Genomic DNA, 13,777 nt, shown 5'->3' on the forward strand with positions numbered 1-13,777 from the left:
GTAACATGGTAAAAAGCCAATTTCATTGGCTGTTTACCTTGATCGGGGTTGGGCTCAGTCCGAAGGACGAGCCCCCCCTCATCGCCGCGCTGCGCGCCCCCGGGGCGCGCAGTAGTGGCAAGAGCGGGCGGACGTCATATGACGGCCGCCCGGATCGGTAAAGATTTTTATTATGGCCCAGTATGGAAATGGTTAACCACTTGCCGACCACCGCACGCAGATTTACTGCGGCAGGGCAGCTCGGCTGCACAAAATCACGTAGATCTACGAGATTTTGTGCACGCGGTCTCGGTGGTGCATGTGCCGCCGGAGCCACGCCTGGTCATTAAGGGGGTAAAACCTTCCGGAGCTGAAGTGGTTAAGGTATAATTGCCTGTGTTATGTGAGGCCATAACAAGAAACTAAGACATATAGAGACTAATATTAAAAATATTAATATTAGTATTTAGAGACTAATATTAAAAATGTAACTCATCCACGTCAAGCCAGTCAATATTAAAATGGCTACCCATTAGTTTATATATTATTGAAAATGAATTTCTGGTAGCCTGAAAAAAGTATGGCTTAATAAAAAAATTGTAAATATTAATTTAGTCACTTGTATTTTCAGCAGTTTCTCTACACAGTAAATTAGCCAATTCTAATAAAACAAATCTTCAGCAAATAGCTGAATCACAAATCCTAATTCTTAATTATGCAGATGAACAAAAAGAACTGAATATTTAATTTCCCATCTGATGTAATATGCATATGGAAAATTACACTTTATTTTCTTTTCTTTTATAGTACATTATCCAATTGCACATGCTATCAATGGTAAGAAATCATGGTGGCAAAGTCCAAGCATTGCAAATGGGGTGCAATACCACCATGTGACAATTACACTGGATCTCCAACAGGTAAGCAAACTATGTTCCTGACTTAACAAATAAAGAAAAAAAGGAATTTTATTGGAAAATGTCGCCCTTGTGCAAACATATATTTAACCTTGGTTTACTCATACAACAATTCTTATTTTTTTTAATGCAATAGAATATTTGTATGCACTAATGTAAGCTATGGAATAAAGGCATTAGTTGAATGAGAGCTCAAACTGCCTAGCAGAGATTCATGCATTTAAGCGATTGTAAACCGTTGGACTTTTTTTTGTTCTTCTTACCCTGCAAGGTAAAGGCATAATGTGTAAGTATGTATTGCATACTAGCACATTATGTAAAATTTACCCTAAAACAAAGCTGTTCCAGCGCCGAGGTGTCAGCGCTGCAGGGGGCGCCCATCTTCACCCGTCTTGTGGACCCTGGCCCTGTGATGGGCCGGAGCAGCGATGAAGTCAATCATGCACATGCGCACGGGAGCCGCCGATTACGGCACAGGGCTCTACAGGAACGACACGGGTGGCCGCTCCTTCGGAGCGCATGTGCCAGTGATGTCACTGGCTGTATGTAGAGTAAATATCTCCTAAACGGTGCATGTTTAGGAGATATTTACACTAACTATAGGTAAGCCATATTATATGCTTACCTGTAGGTAAAAACTACTTGTGGAAGTTTACTTCCTCTTTAAAACTTGCTGTTGATATTTTTGGTGTAGAGCTTTACAGATTCTGCATAGCTGCATATAGCACAAGATAAGACCATATAGAGCAAAAAGGCGTTTTAATTTGCAGGTAAGTTTGGCTAGTAGGAGAAGAAGGGATTTAGTTTTGGTTTTAGTATTAGGTTTTGGTTTAGTCAGGGAAGTGGTATAGCATGGTTTGCCAGCTCCCAGGGCAAAGCAAGTATTGCACCCTGTAACCTGTAGACCAATAACACTCTTCCACCAGAGAAGTAATGGGACACCTGCCTTTACACGCACATGAACTTTAATAGCATCCCAGTCTTAGTCGGTAGGGTTCAATATTGAGTTGGCCCACCCTTTTCAGCGATAACAGCTTCAACTCTTCTGGGAAGGCTGTCCCCAAGGTTTAGGAGTGTGTCTATGGAAATGTTTGTGAGGTTAGGCACTGATGTAGATGACAAGGCCTGGCTCGCAGTCCCTGCTCTAATTCATCCCAAAGGTGTTCTATTGAGTTGAGGTCAGGACTCTTTGCAGGCCAGTCAATTTCCGATACCCCAAACTTGCTCATTCGGGTCTTTAGGGACCTTGCTTTGTGCACTGATGCTTAATCATGTTGGAACAAGAAAGGCCATCCCAAAACTGTTCCTACAAGGTTGGGAGCATTAAAATGTCCAAAATGTCTGATGCCTTAAGGGCTCTTTCACACGGCCGATCAGTTTTTTGGCTCCGCTCCGGTCCTTATTTTTTTCAACAGAACATGTCTGCATATCATCCCATCCGTTTGCGGATGATATACGGACATAATGTAAGTCTATGGGCATTGCGGATGTCAGCGGATGACACCGCTGACATCCGATTTTGCTCCCTTTCCGTTTTTTGAATGGAGGAAAAATAGAGTTCCAAAAAACGGAAGAGAACTGAAAGGAAGAAAATCGGATGTCAGGGGATGGTCATCCGCTGACATCCGCAATGCCATTGACATACATTATGTCCGTAAATCATCCGCAAAAAAATAGGATGATTTGCGGACATACGGAGCGCCCGTGTGAAAGGGCCCTAAGAGTTCCCTTCACTGGGAACTAAGAGGCCAAGCCCAACCCCTGAAAAACAACCCCACACCATAATCCCCCCCCCCACCAAGGTAATAAAAGGGCCATTTTCATTGCCCACAAATGGAAAGAGAGCAGTTGTCATGGGTGTAGCATAGCAGTGGTGAGAGGTGTTGCTATTAGAATGCAATATAATCCAACAGCCAATGGTTTCCAGAGGACCTCATCAAAATTGTGCACGTAGATCCCATGATTTATACCTACACTTCTTGATTAAATTAGGTATTCAGATTAATGTAAAGATTAAATGTCCTGTTAAGTGTTGGGGGTAAGTACTGTATAAAGGCATAGGTTAATGATTGGTTATTGACTATTATTTAGCAGCATATTTCATAACATTGTATTTTACATTTTGTTAACCATTACTTTTTTGAAATGTGACATTGGTACATATCCTTCATTGCATTGTGTGGCTTCCTGTGCCTTTTTGACAATAGCTTGCTTATTAGCCTTACAAATGACCAGTATTGAAAAATAAAAATCAGCCTTCATAAAATAAAATATGGTTCATCACAAAGCTGGAGACCTTCCAGCTAGACTTGCACATCCCTAACTACAAGTAAGTCACTAACATCCAGCAACATATTTCAAGGCATCTTGTTCTAGAGTATTATGGTGTTGGCTTCAATTTGTTTTAAAGAGGCACTTGAAATAATAATTGGTAATTAACTAGAATTGCGTATAATTTTAATAAAAACTCTGTGTGTGTGCGTATGTAAGAGATACTGTGGATAGTTAATCTAAGGTCTATTTTTAACACATAGCTATTTTATTTAAATATTTGTATGATACAGAGTTGGAGCTCATGTCTAAGCAAAAGCAGCCTGCCCAGGCTCCAAAGAGAATCTGTGTTTCGCCTATGCATGGAAATTTAACAGGTTCACTTTAATGGAGATATCTTTGAAAAGGAAAGCTCAGTGTAAACTACAAATTATAGTTATAGCTTAAACAGGACTCTGGACTCCCTCTGTTACAGCAGTGATTAGCCCAGCACTTTAGCATGGAATGCATCAGATGCTATTCCATACCTAGAAGAACCAGGGTTTACCTTTGTCTCTTGGTGCTAAACAAAGCCAAGGGGGAATGAAGATAGGGTAAGTATATGCTTCAGGTGGCGAGGGGATAAATGCAAACCTGTTGCTTTGCTCTGAATAGGTAGAGCACAAGTTTGCATTAAAGCTTAAGCTAAAGAAGAAAATTGCTGTGTCAATGCCTCACCATATGTAATCCTTGTAATTTTGCCTAATACAAATTTATTATAAATATAACTGCATGTTTTTCAACAGCTGAAAAAATGTAACCACTTGCAGACAATCACCTAAATAGCAAAACAGTGATGTTAGTGTTAAGCAAATTAAGTGGACTTCCAATAAGTAGTTAAATCTCTTTGCAGCAGAGAGATTAACTGCTAGTGTAGTCCTAACCTTTACCTTGAAATATATGGATAATGTCGCAGGTGTATTGAATTATTTCAGGATTCCATATTGGTTATAAAGATGAACCAACAGTAAGGGGATGGAGGGGACAGGCCCGATCGCAAATTCAGATGAACTGAAGTCAGTATTTACATTAGGGGCTCCTTGTGCATCTATTGCTGATCTCTTAGCAGTGGTTAAGCAGTTAGGTACGCTTTTTGTAGTTTCTTGTCTGCCTTACCTTTAATTACCAAAATATACATCTCAGCATTTATTATCATAACCAAAATTCATAGGAGTTGTGATATGGGGGTTTGTTAGCTCAATGTGGTAGATGTGTTTTAGTGAGACATGTCAGTCAGAACTTAAGGACCTGGTAGCCCATTTTTACTTAAAAGGAAAACAAAGTTCCAACAAAGATTCCCACAAAGATAATTTTCCATCTTCAGCAAAAACACAATCACTGACAATATCAAGCCACCTGTCTCTATGTCTCAGTGGCACCACTGCTTTTTTTGGTCTCCCAGGTCATGGGTTTTCCCAGATCATGGGTCCTGGTCTCTAAATAGGGTTTTCCAGCCCCCCAAGCTTGCTCACTCCTCTAGAGTTTTCTGGACTTCATCCAGCCCCCTGGACTTACCTCAGCTCCCTCAGTCTCCCAGATACTTGTAGCTGTCCCGATTTCCCCAGTTTTTGGGCAAGGAATATCCCTCACAAGGGATGGAGTCTTCTGCAGGAACACCCAGCCCTTCCAACAGGGCTCTGTCTAAAAATGGCAGCAGCTGCCCTAACATTTTCTAGCCATTACCATTTGATAATGGCTAGATTATTGCTGTAGGATTAGTCGCCAAGCACTGCAGTTTAGCCTATAGGCTTGTCGACCCTCTAGGATCTGGTCCCTGATACTGTGGCAGCAGGTTTTTTCCATGGCCGCTATGGTGTCCGTACCAGAGTGCGTATAGAGCAGGATGCCAATCACCTGCTTGAGCCTTTGAGAAAGCCAATTACGACACAACGCATCAGTCAAGCAGTGATGTCATCACGTCAGGTGGAATTTGGATACCATTCTTGGAAATGCTTCTGTGATATGCCTTACTAATTTGCTGAAATGTGAGTGTGATTTAAATCTTTTTTATTAAAACTGGAAGAGCAATCTACATTATCAGTTTGTGTTTCTGCTTTCTATATATCATTCTTTAATCTAGGATGTGATTTACCACTGAAAGAGGGGAATTTGAGCAGAGTGACATTTGAAAGTAAATAAAAAGCAGTTGCCCTGCTTTTATTGCAGTGTTGTGAGCCAAGCTTACAGGGTGGGATGAAGGGCACCTGGGTGTGCGTGGTGTGCATATTGAAGATTGTTTCATTTTGAAGATTTTGGAATTTCAATTTGAGATTGCACGGAAATGGGATGTGCATTGGGACTTAATTTGTTGATATACTCACTTTTTAAAACTTTTTCTTGTTTTTTTATGATGATCTTATAGATAAAAGACACAATTGATTGCACATTTATATGTATGATTTCACCTACTGATTTATTTATCATCATTATTCATATTATAGGTATGTATTTTTAGTTTTTTGACTCATAATAATGGTAGTCATGTATTGAAAGTGCTTTACTATTTGTTTATTTATCTTTGTTATTGAATGTTAATGTGATGAGTGCATATTTTTCAGAGTGAGCTGCTTTCTTGTTTATTTATTTATTTATTTATATATATATATATATATACATATATATATATATATATATATATATACACCTGTATGTATGTATGCATGCATGTGTGTGTGTATGTACATATATATATATATATATATATATATATATATATATATATATATATATATATATATATATATATATATATACTATTTTCAATAGAGCGGGGGTATTTTTAGTTTTATAACTGAAACAATATACAGTAACTGTTTGTGTAAACAACGCTAGATCCTTATTTGCAACTCAGGTATGGTTGTCCTTGGAAAAAAAAAAAAAAGATTGAAGCATTTATGTCAGCAAGGATTGGAAACATGTTTAACAAGTGTGTTCCCAGTATTTCCAAGTTCAGGGCATTGTTCTAAATATTCAACTGTCCATTATTGAAGATTCCTGGCATCAGTCTTCAGAATGTTAGGAGTTTCAAGAATGCATTGAGCAAAACAATAATTTCCATTGTTTTCACTTTCGTTTGTACTTTGTAATCTGAAATAAAGAAAGTTGAATGTTTTCTTAGTCACTCATTAATACAAAGAATGTATTTGTCTATTTTGTATTTTACATAATTATTATACTATACATTTACTACTTGTTTCATTCAAGCAATTTTCTATATGTTTAAAATGTGGTGAGTTAAGTATGTACTAGGTTGTTTTTTATTTATTTTTTAACATTGTCTATTAACAGCAGTGGAGATTATCGAGCAAAGAGAGAAATAATATAGTGATATCTGCGGAAAAAAAGATTTTGATTTTATACTTAAATGATCCACTGACTACACTAATGGTTTATTAGTTTATTACTGTACCCTGGGAAAAACCGTTCTTTTGCATGAGACATCTTGCATAATGTCTTCTGCATGATGAATTTGGGAAGACATTGTAAAATCATTCAACCTACATGAGTCACTGGAAATAAAGGCTTCATATCCTTCTCAACCGATCCCGGAAGACGGGCGACTGAACATGTCGCTCGTCATACAGGTAAGAGAGCGGCACGGCGGGGGCTCGTTCTAAGGTAAGTATTTCATAATGAGCTAGTATGCGATGCATACTAGCTCATTATGTCTTTCTCTTGCAGGTTGTAAAAAAAACGAGTTTACAACCTCTTTAATCAGAAGCTCTTTAGTGCTTCTGGACACATTTTCAAGTTGTATTCACCTTTCAGTGCAGAACCAGCTAAATTTAATAAATAATACAGATAGTAGTTACAGATACAACCCTGTATATGTTCTGCACTAAAAACACTTGGAAGTTTTGCAGCTCATTGCCCCTATATTTTCCAATGGGGATAAGCTGAATATACCTGGGTTTGGTTCAAGGTGTATTCAGTGAGTATTACTAAAGTATAGTTGCCTAATCTGAGTCCCATTGAAGTTAATTTGACCAATAAAAACAAAAAAATAGCCATTTTCTAGGCTAATAGGCAAGGAATGGTCAAACATTTGGCAAAAGAAACAGGGTACTGCCCTGGGGAACATGTAACGAAACCAAAAAAAATGTTTAAAATATTTTAAATTTCTGTTAGCTGGTACTCTTTGGGTCTGCTATGAATTTTAAAGGGAAACTCCACACAAAAAAAAGAAAAAATTGTAATGCCCCCCTAAAATCTATCCCAAACCCTTATTTGACAATGTAGCCTGGCAGACCAGGAAAAGTGTGTGTGTGTGTGTGTGGGGGTGGGCAAGCACGTGGCCCCCCCTTCTGAACCATGCTAGACCACATGCCCTCAATATGAGGGGTATTTTACTAAGAGGAACCCCTTGTCAAAGCAACTCGTCCCCATATTGATGAGGACAAGAACCTTTTCCCAACAACCCTGGCCAAATGGTTGTGGGGGTCTATGAAGGAAATGTAATCTGGAAGCCCCTTTAAAAAATAAGAAGGCCCCCAGGCACCTTACCTACGATAAAGAGTAATGGGTACATAGGTGCCAATGAAACAGAGAAAAGCAGTGATCTTCAGGATCAGGGCTGATCTCTCATGTATACCAGTTTTTGTAGCTGAGATGAGGAGGAAAAATATGGTTCTGTTCCGTTCCAAAAAACGCAATGCCATTGACATACATTATGTCTGTAAATCATCCGCAAAAAAATAGGATGATTTGCGGCCATACGGAGCGCCCGTGTGAAAGGGCCCTAAGAGTTCCCTTCACTGGGAACTAAGAGGCCAAGCCCAACCCCTGAAAAACAACCCCACACCATAATCCTCCCCACCAAGGTAATAAAAGGGCCATTTTCATTGCCCACAAATGGAAAGAGAGCAGTTGTCATGAGTGTAACATAGCAGTGGTGAGAGGTGTTGCTATTAGAATGCAATATAATCCAACAGCCAATGGTTTCCAGAGGACCTCATCAAAATTGTGCACGTAGATCCCATGATTTATACCTACACTTCTTGATTAAATTAGGTATTCGGATTAATGTAAAGATTAAATGTCCTGTTAAGTGTTGGGGTAAGTACTGTATAAAGGCATAGGTTAATGATTGGTTATTGACTATTATTTAGCAGCATATTTCATAACATTGTATTTTACATTTTGTTAACCATTACTTTTTTGAAATGTGACATTGGTACATATCCTTCATTGCATTGTGTGGCTTCCTGTACCTTTTTGACAATAGCTTGCTTATTAGCCTTACAAATGACCAGTATTGAAAAATAAAAATCAGCCTTCATAAAATAAAATATGGTTCATCACAAAGCTGGAGACCTTCCAGCTAGACTTGCACATCCCTAACTACAAGTAAGTCACTAACATCCAGTAACATATTTCAAGGCATCTTGTTCTAGAGTATTATGGTGTGGGCTTCAATTTGTTTTAAAGAGGCACTTGAAATAATAATTGGTAATTAACTAGAATTGCGTGTAATTTTAATAAAAACTCTGTGTGTGTGTGCGTATGTAAGAGATGCTGTGGATAGTCAATCTAAGGTCTATTTTTAACACATAGCTATTTTAAATGTTTTTGCACATTCCTTCCTTGCAGTGCCTTAATCAGAAGCTCTTTAGTACTTCTGGACACATTTTCAAGTTGTATTCACCTTTCAGTGCAGAACCAGCTAAATTTAATAAATAATACAGATAGTAGTTACAGATACAACCCTGTATATGTTCTGCACTAAAAACACTTGGAAGTTTTGCAGCTCATTGCCCCTATATTTTCCAATGGGGATAAGCTGAATATACCTGGGTTTGGTTCAAGGTGTATTCAGTGAGTATTACTAAAGTATAGTTGCCTAATCTGAGTCCCATTGAAGTTCATTTGACCAATAAAAACAAAAAAATAGCCATTTTCTAGGCTAATAGGCAAGGAATGGTCAAACATTTGGCAAAAGAAACAGGGTACTGCCCTGGGGAACATGTAACGAAACAAAAAAAATGTTTAAAATATTTTAAATTTCTGTTAGCTGGTACTCTTTGGGTCTGCTATGAATTTTAAAGGGAAACTCCACACAAAAAAAAGAAAAAAGTGTAATGCCCCCCTAAAATCTATCCCAAACCCTTATTTGACAATGTAGCCTGGCAGACCAGGAAAAGTGTGTGTGTGTGTGTGTGGGGGTGGGCAAGCACGTGGCCCCCCCCCTTCTGAACCATGCTAGACCACATGCCCTCAATATGAGGGTTATTTTACTAAGAGGAACCCCTTGTCAAAGCAACTCGTCCCCATATTGATGAGGACAAGAACCTTTTCCCAACAACCCTGGCCAAATGGTTGTGGGGGTCTATGAAGGAAATATAATCTGGAAGCCCCTTTAAAAAATAAGAAGGCCCCCAGGCACCTTACCTACGATAAAGAGTAATGGGTACATAGGTGCCAATGAAACAGAGAAAAGCAGTGATCTTCAGGATCAGGGCTGATCTCTCATGTATACCAGTTTTTGTAGCTGAGATGAGGAGCAGAGAAGATGTTCTCAGCTTCTCACCACAGTACATGACTGTTCTGTTGCAAAAGACCAGTTGAGGAAGGTGAGATCTGAAGATCTCTAAAAAATCTCCTTCGCAGATTCTCCAGTTCAGAGGTGGAGAATCTGAGAGAGAAGCTGGAGTGTTTAGAGCAGTGGTTCTCAACTCCGGTCCTCAGGACCCACTAACAGGCCAGATTTTTTTTTTTTTTTCCATAATCAGGTTTTATTGAGATTTTAAATATACAAACATACAAAAAATACACAGTACATGAGAACAATTACATGGAGTGTGTATAAAACAGTGATATACTATTAACAAAGTAGCATAACGTGGCAGTAACGACTAGAATGCGTAACAATGTGTTCATAGTGGGAGTAAATAGATCAGTAATAGAGAAGACAAGGCCATTTGAGTGTCCCAACTTATGAGATGGGAGGTTCATATACTGGGTTAATCGGCAAACTGAGATCGGGCAAGAAAAAGGAGTCATGTGCCACAGCGGCCTAATATAATGAGTATTGTTAGCCAGGTCTCGTGTACGGGGAGGGTAGCACATGGCCAAAAAACCAGGCATGAACCCACTAGACATGGAGAGGAAAGTCGTAGTAATTGAGTATATAGGACAGACAACACATGGGGCAGGGAAGACGGGATGGGAAGAAAAGGAAGGGGGTAGGATCAGAAAGGGGAGGAAAAAGATTAGAGGAAAAGAGAAGTGGGACTAGGTGTAAGGGGGGGGGGGGTGAAAGGCAGGCCGGATGGCGCATGGTCAGAGGTAGTTCAGCGAGCAGCCTTCCCTTGGACACAGAGAGCAGAGTAGGACGCGGGAGCGATTTTCGATTTCGGTATAACACTCGAGTTCACGATCGTGGGCTCTTGGTCCCCATAATCGTTTCGTATGTACAGGTATGCTTGAATCTGATCCAGTCTATCCATCGGGCCGAGAAATTGTGGATCTGGTCATTAGAGATGCTGATCAATTCCTCCATTTCCTCGATTCCATTGAGTCTAAGAAACCACTCCCTAGACGATGGAATGGAGGTCGATTTCCAATGGCAAGGAAGGCACAGCTTGGCGGCATTTAGCATGTGACGGGCAAGAATCGGCTTACGAGCATTGTGCGTATCTGAGGTGTGGTTGAGGAGGAAGTGTTCAGGAGTTAGGAGAAGATCGCAGGACGTGACTTCACGAATCAATCTGTGAACCATCTCCCAGAAGGGCTGAATTATGGCACAGTTCCACCAGATATGAAGCATGGTGCCTGGTTCACTTTGACACCTCCAGCAAGTATCAGGGACTCCTGGTTGGAACTTGTGAATTCTGTCTGGAGTTCTGTACCAGCGAGTCAGGATTTTATACCCATTCTCTTGGGTTGTGACGTTGATAGAGGCCCGATGGACAGAGCGACATATGGATTCCCAATCTTTCTCAGAAAGTGAGAGTTGGAGGTCACGGGACCAAGCTTGTGCAAAGGGGGCCAGGGACACCTGAGGGGCATCGAGTAGGTGTTCGTAGAGTTCAGAGATTAGGTGACGTCGGGGTTTGGCTTGGATACTGATAGTTTCCAGGGGGGTCGGGGGCCTTGACCATTCCCTAGGGGTGGCTGTAGTGGAAAGGAAATGGCGTATTTGGAAGTAAGACCAGAGTGGGAGAGTGTAAGGGGCCAAGAAACGGTTGACCTCTTCCCAGGAAAGGAGAATCCCATCTTTAAAGAATTGTTGGGCAAAGATTTCTTGAAAGGGCCAGCTGTGACTCAGGAAGGTCATTGAGTTGCCAGGTGGAAAAGCCGGGTTCATCCTCAAAGAAATCAAGGGTCCTATTCGCGGGTCAATCCGGAGCTGCTTCTTCCATTTGTCATGGGCCATGAGTGGTGGACCAATCAGGGGATGGCGTTTAAGGGTCGGGGAGACGGAGGAGAGAGGCATCCAGGCCAAAAGATGAAGTGGGATCTCCGAGAAAGCGTTTTCAAGAGCAACAACCGATTTGTTAGAGGAGTGGAGATTCCAGTCCAAGAGTCTAGTCAGGATGCAGGCCTTGTGATAGGTTTGGAGTTCAGGGATGCCTAGACCCCCTTTGTGTTTCGGAGCCGTCAATCTGGAAAATTTGATCCTGGGAGGTTTCCCATCCCACAAGAATTGTGCGGTGGTAGCCCGAAGAGTCGAGAAAAACGATTGCGGAAGGTGGATGGGGGCTGCCTGGAAAAGATATAAGAGTCTAGGGAGAATGGACATCTTGAGCAAAGCGGCTCTGCCAAACCACGAGATGCGTAGATTCCTCCACTTCTGCAAATCGCGGCAAATAGATGAGAGCAGGGGTTTGTAGTTCGTGTCAAAGAGGGATTCGAGGCGACGAGGTATGTGAATGCCCAAGTAAGGAATGGAGATAGGCGCCCAAAGAAAGGGAAAGTTGGTCTTGCATCTTTCCACATCTACATCAGGGAGAGTTACGTTCAAGGCCATGGACTTGGAGTAGTTTATCTTTAGGTTCGAGAGGGAGTGGAAGAGTGATAAGTCTTTCAGTAGATTGGGTATGGAGATATGTGGCTGGGTGAGGAAAAGCAACATGTCGTCCGCGAAGGCGGCCACCTTGTGGGTGGTATCGCCCACTGGGATTCCGCGAATATTTGGGTTGGAGCGGAGCATGTTTAGGAAAGGTTCCAGGGATAGTACAAAGAGGATGGGGGATAGGGGGCATCCCTGACGCGTACCATTGGAAAGGTGGAAGGCGTCCGACAGGTGGCCGTTGACCCGTACACGGGCTATCTGATTGGTGTATAATGCGCGTATGCTCATTATCATCCTCTCTCGCAATCCAATAGATGCCAGCATGGATAAAAGATAGTCCCAGGCCACTCTGTCGAACGCCTTCTCCGCGTCTAGGGAGAGAAAAAATCCGGGGAATTTGCGGGAAGTAAGCCAGTGGTGAACGTTCAATGCCCTAGTAGTGTTGTCCCGTGCCTCCCTTCCCGGGACGAATCCCACTTGGTCCAAGGAGACCAGGGAAGGCAGGAGCGGGACAAGACGGTTCGCTAAAATTTTTGCATAAAGTTTGGCGTCCACATTTAAAAGAGAAATGGGACGATAACTAGAGACAAGCGTATCGTCTTTTCCTTCCTTCGGAATTACCGTGATATATGCCTCTAGTAGTGATGAGGAATGGTGTTGAGCTTCCGCCAGTCCTCTGAAAGCTCTAATGAAATGAGGCTTAAGTACTTCCGCAAAAGCTCGATAGTAGAGGAGGGGGAGCCCGTCTGGTCCAGGTGCTTTACCTGGTTTCATCTCACGGAGGGCCCTAGAGAGCTCTTCCGTGGTGATGGGAGATTCAAGAGCTTCGGCATCCTGAGCAGAAAGGGGAGACATGCCATGGGAAGTGAAGAAATTCTCAAGTTGGGTATTTCTCGAGGCTATCTGAGAAGGGTTGGCAGGGGTGGAGGAGAGATTGTATAAGCCCTTATAAAAGTCCTCGAATTGGCGGGCGATATCTACATTAGAGGAGTGGAGGGAGCCAGAGGAGTCTCTGATTGTATGGATTGAGGAGAGGCCAGTTTTGGGACGGGTGGCTCGGGCCAAAAGGCGACCACTCTTATTCCCGCGTTCATAAAACACTTTCCGGCTCAGTACAAGTCTCCGATGTGCCTGTAGACCTAGTATGTCTTTCAGGCGTGTACGGATCTCAAGGAGCTCTGGCGCGGCGGATTGAGCGAGGGACCGTTTGTATAGCGTCTCAAGGGTGGTCAGTCGGGAGTATAGGTCCTGCAGTTCGCGTTGGCGTGCTTTTTTCAGAGATGCAGTTATGGTTAGAAATTCGCCTCTAATCACACACTTATGGGCCTCCCACTGAACCAGGGGTCCGTTATCAGGAGTATCATTGAGTTCAAAGTATTCTTTAAGTTTGGAGGACAAACTGGAAAGAACTACTCCATCTTTAAGAAGAGAGGGGTTCAATCTCCACGTTTTAGTCTTCGTGATGTGTTCAGGGAATCTAAGAGTCATGGTTATGGGACTGTGGTCCGAAAGGACCCTCGGCTCAATGGAGGCATCAGAGAGAAATTGCAGGTCTGGC

The 13,777-nt window shown here is 41.8% G+C and overlaps 1 protein-coding gene across 4 annotated transcripts in view; it reads left to right on the forward strand.

The window, feature by feature from the left end:
* LAMA2 (laminin subunit alpha 2) overlaps positions 1–13,777 on the forward strand; it is a 1,405,743-nt gene that overhangs the window by 266,897 nt on the left and 1,125,069 nt on the right. For all 4 annotated transcript variants that reach the window (XM_082249565.1, XM_082249566.1, XM_082249567.1 and 1 more), the window contains exon 3: positions 787–899. In XM_082249565.1, the coding sequence (XP_082105691.1) occupies positions 787–899 (113 nt within the window). The remainder of the gene's footprint in view (positions 1–786; positions 900–13,777) is intronic.

Source organism: Pelophylax lessonae (genome assembly GCF_965119305.1).
Source record: "Pelophylax lessonae genome assembly, chromosome: 3".
Lineage (NCBI taxonomy): Eukaryota > Metazoa > Chordata > Amphibia > Anura > Ranidae > Pelophylax > Pelophylax lessonae.